Source organism: Schistocerca gregaria, chromosome 1 (genome assembly GCF_023897955.1).
Source record: "Schistocerca gregaria isolate iqSchGreg1 chromosome 1, iqSchGreg1.2, whole genome shotgun sequence".
NCBI lineage: Eukaryota > Metazoa > Arthropoda > Insecta > Orthoptera > Acrididae > Schistocerca > Schistocerca gregaria.
This window is the reverse complement of record NC_064920.1, coordinates 376,206,164-376,229,974: the sequence shown is the minus strand read 5'-3', so window position 1 is coordinate 376,229,974 and position 23,811 is coordinate 376,206,164. Positions and strand designations below refer to the sequence as shown.

The 23,811-nt window shown below is 39.9% G+C and overlaps 1 protein-coding gene across 1 annotated transcript in view; it reads right to left on the bottom strand.

The window, feature by feature from the left end:
• The window catches only part of LOC126347401 (DNA damage-binding protein 1), a 167,192-nt gene that overhangs the window by 6,150 nt on the left and 137,231 nt on the right, over nt 1–23,811 (bottom strand). The window contains exons 17-19 of the mRNA XM_050002267.1: nt 22,711–22,881; nt 12,007–12,116; nt 11,721–11,890 (exon numbers count right to left, since the gene is read on the bottom strand). Of these exons, the coding sequence (XP_049858224.1) occupies nt 11,721–11,890; nt 12,007–12,116; nt 22,711–22,881 (451 nt within the window). The remainder of the gene's footprint in view (nt 1–11,720; nt 11,891–12,006; nt 12,117–22,710; nt 22,882–23,811) is intronic.

Here is a 23,811-nt window from a genome sequence, read left to right as displayed (position 1 = left end):
GCACACGTGTGCATGCATGCGTGTGCGCGTGCTCACAAGTGCATGCATGCGTGTGTGTTTGTCTACTGTTGACGAAGGTCTTAACAGCTGAAAGCTATAATGGTGAGAGTCTTTTTGTTGAGCCTAGCTGCAACTCAGCAAAAAAATGGTTCAAATGGCTCTGAGCACTATGGGACTTAACATCTATGGTCATCAGTCCCCTAGAACTTAGAACTACTTAAACCTCACTAACCTAAGGACATCACACAACACCCCGTCATCACGAGGCAGAGAAAATCCCTGACCCCGCCGGGAATCAAAGCCGGTAACCCAGGCGCGGGAAGCGAGAACGCTACCGCATGACCACGAGCTGTGGACGCAACTCAGCACCTCCACTGTATGGTGAGTAGCAACTTTCCTTCCAATAATAATGTTACATTCCATCCTGGATTTTCCATTGTTTAATATTACAAAAAGGATAGTTGTTATCACCATACAGCAGAGATGCTGTCGCAGATATGCACAACAAAGAGACTGTCAGAAGTGAGCTTTCAGCCAACAAAGCCTTCATCGAAAACAGACAGTTCACACACACACACACACACACACACACACACAAGCAAACCCAAGTCACACAAATATGATTACAGTCTCTGGCTGCTGTGACCAGACTGAGCAACAGCGCATGATGGGAGAGGCAACCAGGTAACGGGCGTAAGGAGGTGGCTGGGATGGGGAGGGAGACAGATAGCAAGGTATGGGAGGAGGAAGTTAAAGTGCTGCTTGTGGGTGCATACAGGGAAGAGGTGGAGACAGAGTAGGGCAGCTAGATGTGATCGGGAGGTTAGATGAAGGGTAGGGGGTTAACAGAAAAGGAGAGAAGTAAAAAGATAGAGGGTGCATTGGTGGAATAGAGGGCTGTGTAGTGCTGGAATGGGAACAGGGACCGGGCTAGATGGGCATGGACAATGACTAACGAATACTGAGGCCAGGAGGGTTACACAAACATAGGTTATATTGCAGGGAGAGTTCCCACCTGCACATTTAAGAAAAGATGGTGTCCTGGGAAGAACACAGTCCGGGAAGCACTGACAGGACAATATCTTATGGGGCAGTATGCTCAGCGTGAGGGTGGCCCAGCTGTTTCTTGGTCACAGTTTGTTAGCGGCCATTCGTGCGCACAGGCAGCTTGTTGGTTGTCATGCCCACATAGAATGCAACACAGTGGTTGCAGCTTAGTTTGTAGACCACATGACTGGTTTCACAAGTAGCCCTGCCTTTGATGGGACAGGTGATGCTTCTGACCAGACTGGAACAGGTATCGGTGGGAGGTTTTTGGGAGACATCTTGCATCTAAGTCTATACAGGGATATGAGCTGTGAGACAAGGTATTGGGAGTAGGGGTTGCGTAGGGGTAGACGAGGAGCGTATGGAATGAGAGCGCAATGGAAAGAGCAACATTTTAGTGGGGTACAAGTCATATAATGCTACATCACGGGATCTATAGGTTATCTGAAAACTTCTGCTTGTGTTCTGAGGAATTATGAGCTTAAATTAATAATTCCAAAATGAAGAGCAGTAATTTTGCTGATTAACTGATAACTGTGGTGCTAGACTGATGTGAGTATTTCTGACAGGTAAAATATTTGGTAACATTTTGTGATTTTGTAAGGATTTAATTTTCTGGTTGAATAAAAGTAGTGCTCAGAGTTAAGTAGAGAAGTGGGGCAATGATTTGGAACAACTTCCATTCCCTTAATTATGATTTAAGTAGTAATTAAGTTATGTGATGGTGACTATTCGTTTTTCGTAACATAATGATTAGTAACTCTATGCTACTGCACACATGGAGTTTTTGCTATTTTGCAAATGGGAAAGAAACCCAAACATTTCAAGTTTAACCAGTTTCAGACAGAGTTATGACTCACAGTAAAGTTTTGCAGTGTACTATGCACTTTATTTTAAATTTTTAATAGTCCATACCTTTTGTGCTACAGTCAATTTTAGTGCTAATTATTGTGATGTTATGAGGACAATGTAATGCATATATTTGTGAAGTAATGACTATAATTTTTAGTGTGAAACTTTTTTTTAGATTTAAGTTAGAAGTAAAAGTAAGTATACTAAAGTAGGGTATTTTGTCTAATTTTTTCATGTGCTTTTGCAGAGGAGAACCACCTCCAAGGGAACTGATAGCAGCGCCTTTGCTTACTAACTGCCACTTGGACCTGTTGAAGGTGTGGACAACTTGGTGAGAAAATGTGTAAAAGTCTGAAAGTGCTTGTGAAAAATACTAAACACTGAGCAAGTGAAATTTTCTGTATGAAAAGTGAACTGCAATGCACAGTGTAATTTAACTTTTTGCAATCCACGAGGATTTACTTTTTAACAAGACAGAAATTGTACAAAGTGATATATGCCTTAAAAGGCAATCCTCACTTACCCAAAAAGGACATCACTGATGATGAAGATGCCAAATTTTTTTAAAAGAATAACTTGTTGATATTTTGTGCAATTGTATAAAACACTTCATATAAATAGTTTGTATGGGGATTTTCAAATGGCCAGTACATGTAAGTATAAATTTGAACAAACATATGTACTGTAGTTTCTGATAGGGAGATTTCTTATGTAATATTCTTTTGTGTGTAGAATGTTAAACCCACTTCCTGGTCCCTGAATTGCCCAGTTAGCTATTTGCAATATCTATCTGGTCAATCCTATGAGGGGGTGATGTGACAAATCAAGCTGGGATATTTTTATTTCCTCACATTTTGCCATCTGCCGCCTCCAAAATTCTTTTTTCATTTTAACTAATTACCATTAAAATACGTGAGTATAATCTAGATTTTCATAAAAGAGAAAGGCTGGCTCTCAGTTTTAAAGAATGTAACACCAGATCTAATTCTGTGCTTAGTTTTGTGTACGTACTTAATTTTGTAATTTATTTCGGCTATACCCTCCACGCTGCCCTCCAATGCTAAATTTGTGATCCCTTGATGCCTCAAATCATGTCCTACCAACCGATCCCTTCTTATGGTCAAGTTGTGCCACAAACTTCTCTTTTCCCCAATCCTATTCAATACCTCCTCATTAGTTACGTGATCTATCCACGTTATCTTCAGTATTCTTCTGTAGCACCACATTTCGAAAGCTTCTATTCTCTTCTTGTCCAAACTAGTTATCGTCCATGTTTCACTTCTATACATGGCTACATTCCAAACAAATACTTTCAGAAACGACTTCCTGATACATAAATCTATATTCGATGTTAACAAATTTCTCTTCTTCAGAAACGTTTTCCTTGCCATTGCCAGTCTACATTTTATGTCCTCTCTACTTCGACGATCATCAGTTATTTTAGTTCCTAAATAGCAAAACTCCTTTACTACTTTAAGTGTCTCATTTCCTAATCTAATTCCCTCAGCATCACCTGATTTAATTTGACTACATTCCATTATCCTCGTTTTGCTTTTGTTGATGTCCATCTTATATCCTCCTTTCAAGACACTGTCCATTCCGTTCAACTGCTCTTCCAAGTCCTTTGCCGCCTCTGACAGAATAACAATGTCATCGGCGAACCTCAAAGTTTTTACTTCTTCTCCATGAATTTTAATACCTACTCCAAATTTTTCTTTTGATTCCTTTACTGTTTGCTCAATATACAGATTGAATAACATCGGGGAGAGGCTACAACCCTGTCTCACTCCTTTCCCAACCACTGCTTCCCTTTCATGCCTCTCGACTCTTATGACCACCATCTGGTTTCTGTACAAATTGTAAATAGCCTTTCGCTCCCTGTATTTTACCCCTGCCACCTTAAGAATTTGAAAAAGAGTATTCCAGTCAACATTGTGGCACAACTTGACCAGAAGAAGGGATCGGTTGGTAGGACATGTTTTGAGGCATCAAGGGATCACAAATTTAGCATTGGAGGGCAGCGTGGAGGGTAAAAATCGTAGAGGGAGACCGAGAGATGAGTACACTAAGCAGATTCAGAAGGATGTAGGCTGCAGTAGGTACCGGGTGATGAAGAAGCTTGCACAGGATAGAGTAGCATGGAGAGCTGCATCAAACCAGTCTCAGGACTGAAGACAACAACAACAACAATACCTAGTTGGTATCTTTTGTTATAGGGCGATATCAGTAATTGTTTGATAACTTAAATTCTATTGTTGACTTATAAACAAATGTAAATTCTGTACTAATTATGAACATTTGGAGGAACAACTAACACTATTGTTAAAGGATCCATTTGGCTCTATGCGAAAACATGCTAGCAAAGCCAGCCCTTAATTAATTCCAAAGTAATTAATAGTTTTGTCAAAAGTATTGTTGCATAATGATATCTGTTAATTTCAACATTTAATGAAATAATTTGGCCTACCTCTTGTAGTAGAAGAAACTGTTAAAAAGATGGAATTTTTTGATATATTCAGTTAATTTGGTGAGTTAAGTTTTAATTGTAATTTCTGTAGAGTAAACACCAAACAATGTGTAGCTTCAGTGCCTATTATTGTGAGGATATATAAAGGTCCATTTTTGGTCACGAGACAGTCAGTCCACAGTCGAGCTTCAGATGCAGAACCCGTACTGGTTATATCAACAATGCATCAACTTAACAGTGAAATAAGTGTTCCACCAATAGGCTGTGTGTTAAAGCAATGACAATGTGTGTTCAATTTATTTGAAAAACTGAAATGTGAGGTTAGTTTTTTACTGCTCATATATGTTCAACAGTAAACTATTGTAGCAGTATGTGGATGTTTGCCTGTAACCTATTAATGAGGCTTATTGAAAGTTAAACAATAATTAGCTGGCCATATTAAATGTGTACACTGGGGGCTTGTGAACAGTGAAAGTAAAGAACTGTGAAACGCAAATGTAAACCTGTCGGCTACAGCATTTGAAGTATTCAGTGTTGAACTTCCAGCCCCATTTTTCAGCCAGTATAGCAACACAGTACGTAGACACCAAGGACAATCAATGAGGAAAGAAAGCAGGCAAATGTCACAATATGAGAGGACATTTGAATCGTTTTACAAATAAGTTAAAATGTTCTTTTTGGAGTAAATTCGGACCAGTGATATGTGGCCATTATCTTGCAAAATTCGACAGTCATTCGCTCTAACAACTGAGATACTGAATAACTGATGTGAAGTTGGGTAAAATGACAGTTTTCACTAGGAGTTTAATTTTGTCCAATGATCCTACCCGTCATTGTGGCAGTGGAGAGTATATCTTGGAAGTAAATTAAAGTTTTCACAGTGCAACACATTTTTAATTAAGTTAGTAAACTTGTGCGTCAGCATGGTGGCGACCACTTTTTATGCATCTTCTCATTCTCTGGAACAATTAAAAACAAATTTTCAGGAGTTTTTATAGATGTAATTGAACAGTATGGTACTACACACCTTTGTAACCCATTTTCCAAAATGTAAATTGCAAAACAAACCATCATAGCGAATTTGCATTATGATAGTAGGAGTTGTGAACTGGCAAGTGATGTCACAAGCATAAAATGACTCGAATGAAACATTTAAGTGAGTTTTCAAATTATTTTAATTTAATTTCCTTTTTTAGAGAAGAATACTGAAATCCAAGTGGAAACAAAGCATGTTAGGAGCATAAAATGACATAATTAATCATTAAGACAGTACCCAGAAAACAGTCAAATACCCTATTGAGGGTGAGAATACAGTTGGCCATGGCGACCTGGAGTGAGGTTGTTGGTTTTTAGTTCGTTGGGCATTGGGAAAGGTAGTGTTCAACTGCAGTTAGGCCATGGGCACTATGGATGTTGTGTAAAGGGAGGTTGCATCAATAGCAATGAGCAGGGCACCATGTGGTAAAGATACATGAACTGTGAAGTCAGTGGAGGAAATGGTTGGTATCATTTATGCAAGAGGGTAGGCTGCGGGTAATAGGTTGGAGGTGGTAGTCTATGGGAGCATAGTTTCTTTCAGCAGGGGCACAGCAATCGGCCAAAAGGGTCATCCTGGTTGGTTGGATTTGTGGACTTTAGGAAGCATGTAGAAGTCAAAAATGTGGTGAGTGGTAGGGGTGAGGAGAGAAACGAACTCCAGGGAGAGGTTCTGAGATGGGCATAACGATTTGAGGAGAGACTGGAGATCGTGCTGGATTTCTGGAATGGGTCAATGTGGCTGAGTTTGTAGGTGGATGGATCTGACATCCAGTGGAATCCTTCTGCCAGGTAATCCTTGTGGTTCAAAACTACCATGTAGAGCCTTTGTCAGCAGGTAGGATTATACGGGATTGGGATCAGATTTTAGGAGGTGGATGTTGCATGTGGAGGGATTTGGGGAATGATGGTGAGACAAGGTTTGAGGTTAAGAAATTCTGAATGGTTAATAGGGGGTGATTTGGGGGCAATGGGGGTGAATCATGGTTGGATGGAGGAGTGAACTGAGTCAGGCAGGTTTCAACATTGGTCTTTGGTTGAGTCTTTAACAAGTCACACATGACTGAATTTGAGAAGGGGGCAAAAGGTGAGGCCTTTGGAAAGGGCTAGTACTTCTGCATAGGCCTTTGGAAAGGACTAGTACTTCTGCATGACTAAGGTTCTTGGAGGAAAGATTCATGACTGTTTAGGTTCTGGATTCTATATAGTGGTGGGAGGGAGTTTTTGAGAGTGGGGTAAATGTAGTAGATCTGCGAGACATGGTTTGTCAGCTATGAGGGATGTGGGGGTGGTACGGAGTTTGATGTAGAGGTGGTGGATAGTAGTAGTCCAAGGTGGGAGTAGGAAGTGGACCGAGTGCAGAGGTAATTGAGGTGGCATTGTGCATGTTGATCTAGTTCCTGGAGGAAAAGAGTTTCAATGTGTAATATGGGATCCAGAAATCTGGTATTGCGTAACAGGAGAATTTTGTGGATGAAGAGCAGGTATTGCAAGGAGGTTTGGGCCTGACTGATATGGTTATTTGGGACTATGTTGTTGAGGGTTACGGATTGGCGGAATCTGAAAAGATGGAGGTCACTGTGGAAGGAAGGGTGGCAGCCAGAGATGGGTAGTTTGATGGTAAGGCAATTAGGGGGGACTCCGTGAGAAAAGCAACAACGCAGGAACAGTATGAGGGACTGGGTTCTGGTTAGGAACAAGGAAACTTTTCCATACTGATGCAGATGGAAGCAGCAAGGATCCATGGATAAAAATTGGAAAATAATGCAGAATTAAGTCAGAAAAAGATTCGCAAAAATACACCCACACACATGGGCAAAAAAAGAGAAACAACAATAAGTTTGAAGTAAGGGGAAGCAAGACTAAATCTGATGGAGTTGGCCAATAGTGAAAGGTGAAAACCAACTGAAATTGGCCTGAAGACACAAGGAGATCAAAGAAAAAGTAAATAAAAAATAAATAAAAAGATTGTAGTGTGGGTTGCAGGTCTGTGGGTGGCTAAGTGTGAAGAAGGGGGATGGCAGATGTGACTAGATTAGGTGAAGTTCGTGGGTGCGAACTGGAATAGGGAGGAGAAGGTGTGCGCGGTGTGGAGGGATTGGTAGGATGAGATAAAATTTCATATGGCCCAGAAAAGGTATGGGAAATAACATGTAAATATAAGTGACAGTGATGCAAAAAGAGTGATCAATTTGAAGATATAAGATTAATGATATGGGTAGGAGTAATGTGGCACATGAGATGCCACTCAAATGATCCTGGTTTGTAAGGTGACATGAAAAACACAGAAAATAAGACAGAGAAGGACGGACACTGACTATAGTAATGCTTTAGAAAATAGTAACAAAAGAAAATAGTATTGGGTTACAGGATGGGAGAAAAACCATCAGGCAAAATCAAACAATGAAAAATCCAGGATGGACAGTAACAATATTGTGAAAAGGATAGCTGCTACTCATCATATAGTAGAAATGCTGAGTCGCAGATAGGCACAACAAAAAACCTGATAGAAAGTGAGTTTGCGGCCAACAAGGCCTTCGTTGAAAAAAGACAACATACATGTACACACACTCAAGCAAACCAATGTTACACATACATGACCACAATATCTGGCTGCTAAGTCCAGACTCTGAGCAGTAGCGCAAGATGGGATAGGAAATAACTAACTAACTAACTAACAATTCATGTTACGCAAGGAGTGTTTAAAAAGTAAGAGGACAATTCATGTTACGCAAGGAGTGTTTAAAAAGTAAGAGGGGATTTTTAACTTCGTGTGTTGTTTTAAATTGATTTGCAAGACTTTTAGATACTTCATCTGTTATCATCTGTCAAAAAGCTTACATGTGTTTTGGCAGTATTGGAGATTATTTGTTTTGTGTAAAAATGGATAAAAAAATCCATTTAAAATTTTGCTATAAGAATGGAATAGTGTGCACCCAAGTTAAATGTTAAATATTGCTTTTGATGAGTCTGTGGTAAGTAAAACAAGGATTTACAAGTGGCATAATCATTTCAAAGAAGACTGTGAAGATGTTGAAGATGATGATGGCCCTGAATGCCCGAACACATCCATCAATGGAATCACGGAAAAAATGAAAGAAATGACTATTAAAGATTATGGAATAACAATCAGAGAAGTTGCTCATAATATTGGCATACCAACTGGATCATTTCATAAAATTATTCTGGGTAAGTTTGTTCGTTTAATTTTAATGAAAGTTACTCAGGAGCTAATAGATGAAGTCAACCATGATACAAAACTAATTAAATGTGTCATAATAGGTGACAAAGAATGAGTAGATGAGTATGATGTTGAAACTAAGGCCAAATCACACTGTGGAAACATTTTGGATAGCCACGACCAAAACTAGCACTGCACGTGTTAACAGATGTAAAGGTTATGCTGACAGTGCTGTTCTATTTTAAGTGTAGTGCACCACACGTTCTTGCCACAAGGTGAAACAAACAAAATAGGATACTACTCACAAGGTGAAAGTTGTTTGTGTGAAGCAATTTGGGGGGGGGGGGGGGGGTCCCAGATTTATGGCAGAGGAATTCATGGTATTTGCACCACAATAATGCTTCTGCTCACACTTCATTGCATCACCATAAATTTTTGGCTGAAAACAACACTGAACGATTCCCTATCCTCCATATTCACTCCATGTGCCTTTGTGTGTCAAAAAGCAAAAAAACCTTGAAGGGTAGTCCTTTAAAAACACAGATGACATTAAAAGCACATTGCTGAGAGAGCTAAAAGTTGTCCCAAGGACAGAATTCCATGAGCATTTCGGGAATTGGAAAAAGTGCTGGGTTAATTGTACAATACATAATGAGGAATAGTTTGAAAACGATAATACTGATGTAGACTAATAAATAAGCCAAATCTTAGATACAATATTCACCACAATAATAGTGTTGCATCCACTAATTAGTCATCATGCTGTCAACACCTGAATCCTGACAACATTTTTTTTTTTGATGCCTGTCCAAGTATCACTGATATGAATGAGCTTTTCACCCTGCTCTCTTTATTTCCTTACTTGTATTAAATATTTGAATTCCCTGTTAACTACGTCAGTTTTCTCTGCCAGAATCTCTCTCTCACTTACAGATCTCTTCCAGATAAATCCTATGCCATGCAGTGCCTTGTGCAAAACATCTTTCTGCCAAGGAAAATTGAGTTTTGAATTTGTTTTACAGCAATAAGTAATTTGCATAATATAGGCAATATTTTTTGATTTGTGTAAAAGTCCTTCATTTTTTGTCGAATTATCAGTTTTGGAAAGTGGTCTACAATGATGGGTTTCCTCCCAAATTCTTAGTGCTTTTTCTTGACCATTCCAGTAAACCATGTGGTTTATTTTCGTTTTATTTTCTGATGTGAGCTATTGTGGCAAATCTGACTTTTGTATATACTGCAGCACTGCGGGACTGGCAATATTAGCCAACAGTTCTTTTTGTGTCAACTCTTTAATACTGGCTGTACTTACACTCTGGCCAGAGCAGCTGGAGATAGTGGCCATGTGCACATGAGGTGTGCACATGCTTATGTGAGTGGGTTTTCTTTTCTTTTCTGAAGAATGTTTTGGCCAAAAGCTCAGTGTGTAAAGCTTTTTCATCTTATGCTGAATAACAACAGTGGCTTCTGGAATGTTCAAAACTGAGTGCACCTTTCCTTTGATGGAGTCACTGTCTTGCTTTCAACATCAACAACATCCAAGCATTACTGATCATGTGCTGTATTAGTGAGCTGAGTGTCGTCATTGGTATTAGTTAAGGAGCGGTCATGCATAGCTGTGTCATGCATAAATGGTCAGAAAAATTTCCTAGAAAGCAAAGTTAAAAGTTGAATGTTTTCAAGTTTAATGTTTTATGTCAGTTCCCAGGGTAATAGTCTTTCAGTATTTTCATTTATTTGCGGATAGAGAAGTGGAAATATTTATAAAAGCTGTAGATGAGATAGCGTTGTGTTCCTAATCAATAGTTTCTATGGTGGAACATACTGCTATTAGTACATAATTGAAAAAGGCTACTGTGATCAGTAATTACGTGTTAAATTAATGTGGAAACACAACATACAAATGGTTACTTTGGTATGAATGTGAAATGAACTTGACTGTTAATACAAGACTGGATGCATCTACACATTGTTAGGGAGCATGTTACTTGCCAAAGGGATAATAAATCAAAGTAATATTGATTTGTGCAGTTACTACTTCAAAGTGCTATTTTTAATCTTTTAACTGAGAGAGACTGTAAGATTCAAAAAGTATAAAATGTATGTATTTGTATTAGGCACAGGGTCAGCTTTATTTTGTAACAAACACATTCTGTATGTAAAACTACCATACTCAAGTAAAAAAAAAAAAGAGAGCTTTACATTTATTGCCACATCAGGGACGAACATTTTACTAATACTAATCTTATAGGGTTAGAATTGGATTGTAGTCAGGCTGAGAGATAATAGTATTTTGCTACAAGGAACATTCCTTTAGGCCTCATTGAGATCTCTGCTTGCAGAAGACACTGATGTCAATTTTACTGCTCACAACATGGCCGATATCCCGCCAGCCAGTTATAAAATTTTATAGTAGCACATTGTCAGAATTGTCTTACTGTAACTTAGGAGCGCAATACAAATTCACATTGATATCTGACCTCCATACTCCCTGACCGTCAGCATTAATAAACAGTTTAGTCATAATCAGTCACCAGGTAACGATGGAAGAAAGGAGTACAGATTAGGGTTTAATGTCCCACTGATGACATGAATTCAGATTGCAAATGGAAACTGCTGTTCACACGACCTACCTTGAAATTTGCTTTCATTGATTTAATGAAAATATACAAACTTCAAATGGACTGAACCCCAATCTTCCCAAATGAAAGTATAGTGTCTTTGTACTTGCTAATAATTCCAAACCCAGATCCCATCACCTTGTACTTGAAAGGAATGGAACATTTACAATCTGTAGATATTCCACAACTTACAATTGTGCTTGGATATATGGGTCATCTGCTATTGGGCACTTACAAAATACTAACCAAATTTATGTCATTGTGTGTGTGTGTGTGTGTGTGTGTGTGTGTGTGTGTGTGTGTGTGTGTGTGTGTGTGTGTGTGAGAGAGAGAGAGAGAGAGAGAGAAAGAGAGAGAGAGAGAGAGAGAGAGAGAGAGAGAGAGAGAGAGGGAGGAGGAGAGCTGGGTTGGGCATATTTCTCTGTTTCATTTACATTAGATTTTCTAAATAACTTGTACAATCAACTAGTAACTATTTTGGCTTAAAAGAATGAATTAATTGACTGAAAATACATACCAATTGCCCCACTTACAGTTCCAAACAAAACACAGCCTTGGGTTGGTGTGGTTGTTTCCCCTACATGCTGCATAACAAGAGATCCATGTCTAAATACATTCACCATGTCTCCCAGATGAAACTGACCAACCTCTTGCATTTGTTGGCGTTCTTCATCTGTTGTGGCGGCACTAAAAAAATAGTTGATATCACAATATGAACTGAAAAACTATTGTTTCACATTGTATCATTGATTACTAAATCAAACCACAAAGGAAACAGTACATTTTATATTATATTTGCTAACCTGTCTTTCTGACAAACAAATAGATTGAATGAATTTTCAGCACCAAGGAATGTGTCATCATCTATTATCTCAACAGCTGTCATCCAATTCGGATTGTAATCTCTCGCCATCTGCAATATGCAATTAGTCTAGTCAATGCATGCAACAGAGTAATATACAGAGAATAAAACTAATGAAACTTGCTGAATAGTAATCATAATTATATAGTTAACTCACAAACTAAATGAGCATAAAATGGTGCACCAGTAAGCTAGTTAATGTGTACTTTCAATATCAGTTTTAACTTCAGTCGTCACATTTACATACTGCGCAAAAAAGGGAGAGTGGGGGGAGAATAACTTTTCAAAACCCAGAAATTGTCTTCCACTGTGATGCATAAGTTTGAAATTTGGCTCAAAGGGGCCTACACCTGCCACGTAATGGTGCAAAAGGGCGGCACCATGTGTTGACTCATGCAAAACAAAGATAACACCTCAGAAATTCAAGTGAGTTGTAAGGTGGGTTAACAATGTCACATGGGCACAAAATTTCATCACAATTCGGACCAATGCCACTGTATACATGTCACATGATGGGAAGGTTGTCACACACCCTCTTACCCACATTTCACACCTTCTTCTGAAGCCTCTATGATGGAGGTCAGAACCATGGCACAGAGTGTTTAAATCACGCGGTTTTGTTACAGGTGGCCGAGGAAACTATTTCAGATGCACCACCGCTCAGAATTGACATCAAACGCCCTCAGGAGCTGGCATACAGGGCATCAATGAAACAGCCCCTTTGCCTGGGGTATTGATTTCCACATATTTTGTGGTCAAAAATGACAGTCTGCAGCGAGATGAGCGACAGGACAAAATTCTTGACACAATTTGACACCCCCTTGCTGATTCTACCCTAATCTAAAGACACTGGGGGGCTGCAACACCACTGAATATGATCTGCCCCTTTTGGAGTGTAGTGGAACCACAATTTTTGCTCTGGTATACAGTGTGGAACCACCAGTGACAATTCAAAACCATTCAATGAAATCTGAACAAGATACAAAGTAGCACAAGGTGTTAATGCTTTTTCACCTCTCCTGTTTCATGCCTTCCTGTGCCATGTTCACAGAGGAGTGCAACATTGGTATGTGCACAAATAAAACAGGCGAAGGGTCCCCTACGACTGCCTCAGTTTGGCAACACCCACAGTGACATCCATGCACTTTTTTTGTGCACTTTAAAAACTTACCTGTCAGAGACTTCGACACCCATTCAGCTGAATGGTGCCTCATGGCTACTCCAGCCAGCAGGAAACCCCACCTAAGGCGTATCAGAGGGACTGCTTGCCTTCAGGCACGCAAGACTAACTGTGAGGCAGCACTCAGCTGAATAGATGTTGAAGTCTCTGACAAATACATTTTTAAAGTGCTCAACAAAAGTGTGTGTATGTGGCACCGACAGTGTTATCAAACTGGGTTGTCTTAAGGGGACCATTTACTCTTTAAGTCATGCACATGTCAATGTGTCAATGATTGTCTCGACAAACATTCCTGAAGGAAAAAGAACAAAGTGGCTAACTATCTCAGTGTTAAGAACTGAGAATTAGAAGAGAAGGAGGCTTTAGTGTTCAAAACCAGCACACTACAATACAGGCGACAGAGGAAAAATTCAAAATCAGTTGTGGATCAGTTTTCATTTTGAAAATGACAAAGGTCATTTCCCACTGGCTTCTGCAACTGTTCATACCCATTCAGAATACATGTTAAACCTAGGGAGAAGAGGAAATGTTGCATCTCTGTCAGGCTAATCCAGATGCATTTATTACCATGGATGAATGTCGAGCGTATGACTATTACTCCGAGACAAAGGAGTGGAACAAGTAGTGTAAATATGAATTCACCCCCGCCATAACAGGAAAAGATACAGCCATTATCAGGCAAGATGATGCTGATTGATTTCTGGGACTGCTATCATTTGGTGTTAACAGATAATGCTCGTAAGAGGAAAACCATCCTGGGAGCATACCTCCAAAATCTCCTGATGAAGTTATGGCAGGCTGTTAAGGTGAAGCAGCATTGTAAGTTGTCCAAGGGGGAGGGGGGTTGTTTCTTATCCAAGACAATGTCTCCACTCATTCTGCACAGGATACTCACACAAGCTGCTTCTTCAAGCTATCAAATTGTATCTCACCATGTATTCTCCATACATGGCACCTACTGACTACTTCCTTCCTTGGGTGAAGAAATCACTGAGTGTCAGGCACTTTTAGAATGACAGTGAGTTGATTTTCGACCTAGAACATTTCCTGAACAGTCAAACTGCTGACTTCTAGAACTGAAGTCTCTACCCAACCATCCACCATTTGGAAAAATGTGTCCCATTCTTTTTTTTTTTTTTACCACAGGTGACTTTAACAGTCACATCTGTGGCTATGCAAAAAGAGGTCAAAAATAGAGAAGCTGCTCTGGTATTGGCAGAATCCATTCAGCTGTTGTATATTCACAATAGTGCACTACCTCCATCTCTCAACAATGGAACGTGGCACCTTGGATACAACTTTGACTTTTTTGTGAGTGAGAAGGCAGTCCAGCAGCGTTTCAAATCAGCCTGTCCTCCTGTACCAAACACGCATCACCAACCAATAATGTGCCAAATGCTACCAGGTATATGACCACAAAAAATACAGGTTAGCAGAAGAAAGAATTTTAGCAAAGCTAACTGGGACAAGTCCAGTGAGCTGTTAGATAAGGAAATTCAGAAGATCAGTTCAGTCCCAGAACAATGTAACCACTTCACGGAACCATTAGGACTTGCTCTAGTGTGTCCATCCTTAGATGATGCAGATTAATTACATAGACTTGTCCCCGAGACAGCTGCACTCCTGCACCATTGTTATACCTTTTCTGAAAGGTCCCCTTTGGAGAAGATATTCTTGTGCAGATAAACATCATTATCTCCTCGATACATGACACAAGAAAGAATGAATGGGTCAAGCTAATGAAATAAATTGATATGGGTCAAAGTAGCCACAAGGTGTGGAAACTTCTGAATTACCTAGCCAGCAACACCACAAAAACCGCCACACACACACAAATGACAATTCAGATCAAACTGCACATCAGCTGTTCAAAAATGGAAATTTCCTAAATATATGCAAAACGAATGTCAAAAATAGTAGGGCCACACATAAGAGACAAATGAAACTTGACAGAAACTGACAAGGCAATCAATAAGTGCAAAAGATATAATCAGCCAGCTTTGACAATATATGTGTGGAACATCTTATGCTCATTCCTTCACAACTGTAGTATCTTCTCTTCTATCCACTTCAATTGGTTCTTCTCAACCCAGCACACCACCTTCATGGGTGTTGACCACCTTCTCTCTGAGGGATCCACACACACACCTCTGTCCACATTAAACTCACCAACTACCAACGATATTTCCATTGTGACAACTGCCAATCCTTCCAAAAAAAATCACCTCCCATACAGCCTAGCCACCTGGGGACAGTATTTTTGCAGTAACAGTGGCCCCCTTGCCCAGTATGCTGACTGACTCACCAAGGCCTTCACAAACATGCACTACCCAAAGACCTAGTCTACAAAGATTTTCTATGTCATATCCCCAACCACACCAAATCCTCCCAACACCCCCTAGCAAAGGAGCAACCCCCCCCCCCCCCCCAAATCACCTAGTAATACCCCAGACTCTAACAACAGAACCACATCCCTCAGCAGGGCTTTGATTAGCTATCATCATGCCCTGATATGAGGGATATCCTACCCAACATTCTTCCCTTTCCTCCTAAAGTTGTGTTCTGTTGCCCATCCAACCTCCATCCCTATGCCACTTACATTCTAATATCAACCCCAACCTCATGGCATTTGCCACCATATCCCTGAGGAAGACAAAGGTGCAGGACCTGCCCAATCCATCCACCCAGCAGTTCTTGTTACTGTCCTATCACAGACTTATCCTACCCCATAAGAAGGCGGGCCACCTGTAAAACCAGCCATATCATGAATCAGTTCTGCTGCAATTATTGCTCAGCTTTTTATACTGATATGACCATCAACTAGCTACCTATCAGGATGGACGGCCACCACCAAACTGCGGCCATGATCAAAGTGGACCAACCTGTTGCACAACATGAAACTGAACATAACATGCTTTATTTCAAAGGCTGCTTCACAATCTGGGCCATCTCGATCTCCTGTCACCACCAGCTTTTCTGAACTGTGCAGATAAGAGTTATCCTTGAAACCTCCCGGCAGATTAAAACTTTGTGCTGGACCGAGACTTGAACTCGGAATCTTTGCCTTCGTGGGAAAGTGCTCCCCAAGTATGACTCATGACCCATCCTCACAGCTTCAATTCTGCCAGTACCGTGTCTCCTACCTTCCAAACTTCACAGAAGCTCTTCTGCTTCCAAACTTCACAGAAGCTCTTCTGCGAAAGACGAAGGTTCTGAGTTCAGGTCTTGGCCCGGCACACAGTTTTAATCTGGCAGGATTTTTCATATCAGTGCACACTCTGCTGCAGAGTGAAAATCTCATTCTGAGAGTTATCCTTACAACACATTCTCCACTCCAGAAATCATCCCCGCCTCAACCTACGGCAACTACTGTATCCACATTCTCCACCCAACAGTTTCCCCCTCCTCTGTCCTGCCAACTCCGGCCAACTCAAGTGCCCTGTCCCTCATTGTTCACTGCTCTCTGCCTGTGCTCCAATTCATCTTTTCTCCCTGTCTGCTCCTCTCTTTTATGCTTCCTTTTTTCCCTTCCCTTCCTCCCCCACAGCCTCCCGATCCCACACCAGCTAGCCTTGTCTCCCACCTCTTGTCACTTCACACTCCACCAGGCAACACTGTTTCCTTTTTCCCCACCCATAACCTGCTACCCCCCCCCCCCCCCCCCCCCCCCGAACCCCTACAGATGGTTGCTCCTGTTCAATGCTTTTGTTTCAGTCTGGCCTAAGAAGCCACAGATAGTGGACAAGTGCGTGAAGTGTGCTCATTTGTGTGAGTGCATTTATGTTTTCTCTTCTAATGAAGGCTTAACCGAAAGCTTAATATGGACAGTCTTTTAGATATCCCTGTCTGCAACTCAATGTATCATCTTTATAGTAAGTGGCAATCTGTCCTTCCCATAATTGCCCTTCTATAATGCCAGTAAACAATTGCCCTGCAGAGCAGCTTAGCCTGACTTTTTGCCACCAAATCTCAACAACCAGAAAAAACATTTCATTTTAGAAGAATAACTGCCACAGCACATTGTGAGGCTACAGATACAGATGAGAACAGACATGTACTGCAGCAGTAGAAGGAAACAAATAATTTGTCCCTTCTTCATGATCCCAAGCTATCATGACTGTTCAACAGCAAGACCTGAAAGTGAGAATCTAGATCTGATAATTATTTTGTGAATGCAAATGTACAAGGCTAAAGCTCAAAAACCATATATGCACTTCCTGAAATGCAACACCAGTCTATCAGAATCCAAATATATGCTGCTGCGAGGACAACAAAAATACTATTTATACAGAAGGTTCATCTTTCAAAAAGCTACACGGACTGAGTCTGCTGAGAAATTACATCCAGGAAATAAGTTCTCTGCCCAATCATGGAAAATTACCAGACATTTGTAGAAACCCTTCAAAAGACTTCTAGGAGACACATACCACAAGGCTGCAATGAGCATTTTATCCCAGGCCTCTCTTATGAATCAAAGAACGTCCAGAGGAAATAGAAAACACTTTTCATCCTGGTGAATAGATAATCCTATGCCGAGAAACACTAATGGAAATGATTACCAAGTAAAGAGAAAGGAGAAGATTTAAAACCCTAGAAAGAGTAGATGGTCTCACAGCATCAAAGTGGCCTGGAACTTAATCAAAAAAACTTAAGTGTGAGCCTAGGATATCCAGACAACTTCCTACAGTAACATCTATTGAAATTGCCAACAAACTCCTACTAAAAGAAAAACCTAACACAAAATGCCAGGAAATAAAAATTATTGGAAGCCAGAGCCCAGAATAAAAACATGTTTGTAACACAATTTACTGTAAAAGAGCTTGAACATGGACTGAATTCAATAAAACAGGAAAGCAGCAAGAGTCTATGATCTATAAGTAGAACAGGTCAAACACCTTGGCCCTTGTGCCAAACAATGGATCTTACATATTCTTAAAAAATGTGAGATCCCACCAAAGATGTGGAGGAAATCAAAGACAGTGGCACTATTGAAACCTGGGAAACAGGCAGGCCAACTGACGAATTACCGTCCAACAGCAACCTATACCATCTATTTATACTGTACGAATAAATGATTTTAAACAATTAGACCAAAATCTTATTCCCCAAAAAGCTACATTCAGACTTGGAAAACTGTGCAACACTCAAATTCTGTCCTTTGCAGTACACACAGAGAAAGGGTTTGAAAATAGATAAACAGTAGGTGTCACTCTAGTACACTTAAACTCTGTCTATGATGCCATAAACCGTAGAAAGCTCATGAAAAAACTCTACATTACATTTAAAGATGATCATTTCACAAATATTATTGAATCTCTATCACAAAACATGCAGCTTTATGTAACACTGGAGGTAGGAGAAATCAATAGTGACGATAAAAGAACACTTCTGCCCAGGGCAGTACCCTGGCCCAACTTTCATTTAATTTACACATAAATGTTAAACCAACATCAGATCGTACTACATGTTTACTGTATTCTGGTAATATGGCTATTACCACGCAAAGAGAGAGCTTTGAGGAAATACAAAGAAAGCTGGAAAACTCGGGCATCATTCAGAATATTACGAAGAGAACGCCCTCATACAAAACCTCTTTAAGACACAAGTTAGTACTTTCCACCTCCACTCAAAACACGCAAACAGAAAGCTGAACGCTGCCTGGAATGACTGAAACCTGTGACATACAGACAAACAACAAGGATGCCATGCTGGACATATCTCTGACATGCAAATACCATTATGAGAAGACCCAACAAATGTTGTCAAAAGAAACATCTTGCAGACGTATGGTCCAAATCTGCACATGCCAAAAAAGTCAATACAAGCCTAAATAGGAAATGCGTGAAATGCACACCACTTGGGAAGCTGTATAAAGTGGCTAGCTTCTCATATCTTGAATCTTGAAGAATTACACATGAACATACAGAAAAATTTAAACAAGCTTTTGATGAGTGTTACCCCCTTACACAGTGCTTCATGGGTATGTGGCAGACTTTAAGTGCCACAAGAGATTTCTTTACTGAGTTAAATGAATCCCCAAAAACTCCAGCAGCAGTCAAAAAAATCTCACCAGATGGAGCCTCAAAGGTGAAGCAGACAACAATCATAACTGTGATGAAGTCCAGGACATGGGATACCTACAATGTCTCCTCTGCCCCATGAGACATACCTTTCATGACCTATGGCTTCACATGAATGAAGAAATGGATGTAGCCTGATTGTGGACTAAAAAACTTTTAAAAAATTTTCAGGCACAAAAAAGTAGAGGTAATCCCAAGCTTACACCCCATTTAAACTATTTTATGTGCGTGACATAATAAATAGGGTTGGTTTTTGAAATATGGTTGCTTATTACAACAGAACTAATCTTATGGTCCCTAAGACTGCTTTGCTTTGAAGAAAACTGCACATAGATGAATTCGTCAACCCAGCTAACTGAATTCATAAACATAACAACTCCTTCAAAAACTAGACTCCATGTGGAATTCTTCGATTTGAAGGAATTAATGTAATTTAATATTAAATGATGGGCGTTCAATAAGTAATGGAATGCATTTTCTTCCGGTTGGAAAAAATGTGAAATTTGTTATGGGACATTCAGGAATATTCTCACTTCAGCCACTATACACTGAAGATTCTTTGGCACTTCAGCCACTATACACTGAAGTGCCAAAGAATCCGGTATATTCAAATACAAAGATATGTAAACAGGCAGAATGTGGTGCTGCGATCGGCGACACCTATATAAGACAACAAGTGTCTGGCATATTTATTAGATTGTTTACTGCTTTTGCAATAGCAGGTTATCAAGATTTAAGTGAGTTTGAATGTGGCGTTATAGATGGTGCAGGAGTCATGGGACACAGCATCTCCAGGCAGCAATGAAGTGGGGATTTTCTGTACGACCATTTCATGAGTGTACCGTGAATATCAGGAATCTGGTGAAACATCAAGTCTCCAACATTGCTGCGGCCAGAAAAAGATCCTTCAAGAAAGGGACTAACAACGACTGAAGGGAATCATTCAATGTGACAGAAGTGAAACCCTTCCACAAATTGCTGCAGATTTCAGTGCTGGGCCATCAACAAGTGTCAGCGTGCAAACCATTCAATGAAACATCATCGCTATAGGCTTTCGGAGCTGAAGGCTCATCTGTGTACCCTTTAAGACTTATGACCCAAAGCTTTATGCCTCATCTGGGCCTGTCAACACTGACATTGGACAGATGATGACTGGAAATATGTTCCCTGGTCAGACGAGTCTTGATTCAAATTGTATCAAGCAGATGGACATGTAAGGGTATGGAGACAACCACATGAATCGATGGACCTGGCATGTCAGCAAGGGACTGTTCAAACTGGTGTATGCTCTGGAATGGTGTGGGGCATGTGAAGTTGGAGTGATATGGGACCCCTGATACATCTAGATACGACTGACAGGCGACACATACATAAGTCTGATCCATCCATGTCCATTGTGCATTCTGACGGACTTGGGCAATTCCAGCAGGACAATGCGACACCAGAAGCGTCCAGAATTGCTACAAAGTGGCTCCAGGAACACACTTCTGAGTTTAAACACGTCCACTGACATGAACACTGTTGAGCATAAGTGGGATGCCTTGCAACGTGCTGTTCAGAGGACATCTCCACCTCGTACTCTTACAGATTTATGGACAGCCCTGCAGGGCTCATGGTGTCAATTCCCTCCAGCACTACTTCTGACATTAGTCAAGTCCATGTCACATCATGTTGCAGCACTTCTGCATGCTCGCTTGGGCCCTACATGATATTAGGCAGGTGTACCAGTTTCTCTGGCTCTTCAGTGCAGTTTCATTAACTCCAATATGTGGCAGCACTATATGTAGCCTTCAAATGGCATATGTAACGAAGGCACGTTCCCAGCAGAGAGCTGTCATTGAGTTTTTTTTGGTTGAAAACCAATGTCTATGGACACCTGGCAGTGAACAAAAGCACATCTCATTGTGCAAGGCATCAATCATAATTTCAACAACATTTCACAAACCTGTCCGATCTCCAGTGTGCCGACTGGCTGCACACAGCAACATGAGTGATGTATTGCAATCAAATATGTTACTGCTCAACTATATTCTCTGTTGGTAGCCTAGTCATGATTCTGTTTCATGTCATCCTTCATGGTGCAATGATCAACTCTGAAGTGTGTTGTGCTGCCCTCACAAAACTGAAGAAATAACTCCAGCTTGTTCATTGCTGCTAAAATGCAAATGAACTTCTCTTTCTCCATGACAATGCAAGGCGTAACACAAGTCTGCACACCTAAGAGCAGATCATAAAACTTCACTGGTCTGTTATTCCTTATCCACCTTACAGCCTGGATCTCGCACCTTCTGCCTTCCAATGAAGGATGCACTCCACAGGAAGCATATAGTGGATGATGAGGAGGTTACTGATACAGCGATGATGGCTCTGACACTGACCAGTAGAGTGGTATCTTGTGGGCATACAGGCCCTTCCAGTAAGATGGTGTAATGCCATTGCACTGAACACATATTATGTTGACAGACAGTTTTGAAACCAAGAGTGATGAATAAAATGACATATTGGAATCCTGAATCAAACCAACCCGCTTTACGGAAAAAAAGAAAGGGTGTTGCGTTACTTATTGAACATGCCCCATGAAAGTTCCTCTGAATGCGAGTTGCCAGTTTTTTTTTTTTAAAAAAAAAAAAAAAGAAAAAGAAAGGCTTGTGTGTCATTACTATTACTTTTCACTGAAAAGAGATTTTTTATTGTCCACTTAATACCCCCTTTAAATAATTTAACTTATTTCCAGTGGAATTGTTAATTGCTTGCTTACTTCCCACAAATAATTTGCTTGTCGTCATGTTATCCATTCCATCAGTATGTGCAAGAAAAAACTGAACCATGCAAGTAATTTCAATTTCCATCCAACAGAATAAATTATCTTAATGTCAACAAATTCAAGAAAGTGACTGGCATATAGTTTATGAGAATAATAGATGCTTTCTTGTTTGCACAAACACTTACCTTACAGTAAAGGGGGGAGGAAAGCCAGGAAGAGAAAGAATGTACATAATTTTTGATATGAGAGAGATGAGAAAGTTTTGCAAGTTAGATAACTAGATGAAATATAAGTTAGTTAAAATCAATCAAATAATACCTGCTTCACTGAAACTGAATTCTATTCATAAATAACAACTTTATAGAGTAAGTAAGGTTGCCCACAATTAAATTTTGATACTGAAGTGAAAAGTGTACACAACTGAAATTTCTAAATATGCTTATCTTTAAGACTATTGTCACTAGTTTCACAAAGAATATTTGATCTTAGGCTGCGGGTGCTTTGGAGTTCCAGCAACATTTACAAAAGCAAAACATTTCATGTCTGCAGTAAGTTGAGTGTTTCCCAGATAAACAGTAAACTATTATTAATGTCTGAATCACCAAGGAAAGCTGGAGCTACCTCTTCGAAACTGCCTTCCATTGTTCTGTACTGTAACAGAGTCATTGATCGCATCAGGTCACCAACCAAAATAAAATCGCCTTTTGTTTTAAGGAATAATGCAATTATGTTATTGAAATGGCTGCACTCCAGTCTTAACTCTTTCTCTGCTGTCCATTCGTAAAGGCGTACCTGTGAACAAAGCATTTTTTACTCTGTAGCAAAGATAACAGAAAAAGTTCTTTATACTAGTTCAGCCCAGTAATTAGAAAGTATGTGTGGTCACATCAATGGCCAATATTTATACAAATCATTACTTTACTCACAGCATGGAAGCAGGTTGCACCAACAGTGGTTTCAATTATTGAAAAATAATTTTTCAACTTCTGAAGTCTTACCAGATTATATTCCAAAACATGCTACAGGAATCTTGTATAATAAATCATTTTGTATATAATTACAACAACTAGACCTAAATACACTACTCTTAAACTTTGCAATTTTTTATGAAAGTAACAGTAGACCTGATAGAAAATATTTTGGCTTGAGTGTTTCTATCTGTCAAAACTGATCTTCATTTTTATTTGAATAGAAGTGTGTTGCAGAAGGAAAACAGAACACTCAAAGAACTTAAACCATATCAGTAAAATCCAATCAAAATGTTAAATACTGTCATACTTGCAAGTGGCTGAAGCAGTAATAGACTTCATACTAGTCCCTAGAAATTCACATAATGTGGTTTTTACACTTCCAACCAACAACTTTAGTCTTAAAGCCATTTGAAGTACTCACTTTTTATTATATCTGTGTCAGTAACTCCCAACCTTCATACTCAAACAATACACTACTGCAACAGCAGCCACTGTCCAAAATTTCTCCTTTCGGCATCGTATTTCTGTTAGAACTGATGTTCAGATTATAGCAATACATACTATTAAGCACATTATTCAATTTACAAGGCAGTTTTAGCTTCAATTACACAAAGCACTTCAGTATTTGTCCAGTCTGAACATCACGCTTGACCTCTGCAGACGATCTGCAGCAAGAAAAAAATATGAAGATTCCACTCCTCATGAACACCATTACACTAGAGTGGAATTTATGCTTTTTGCATCACACCAG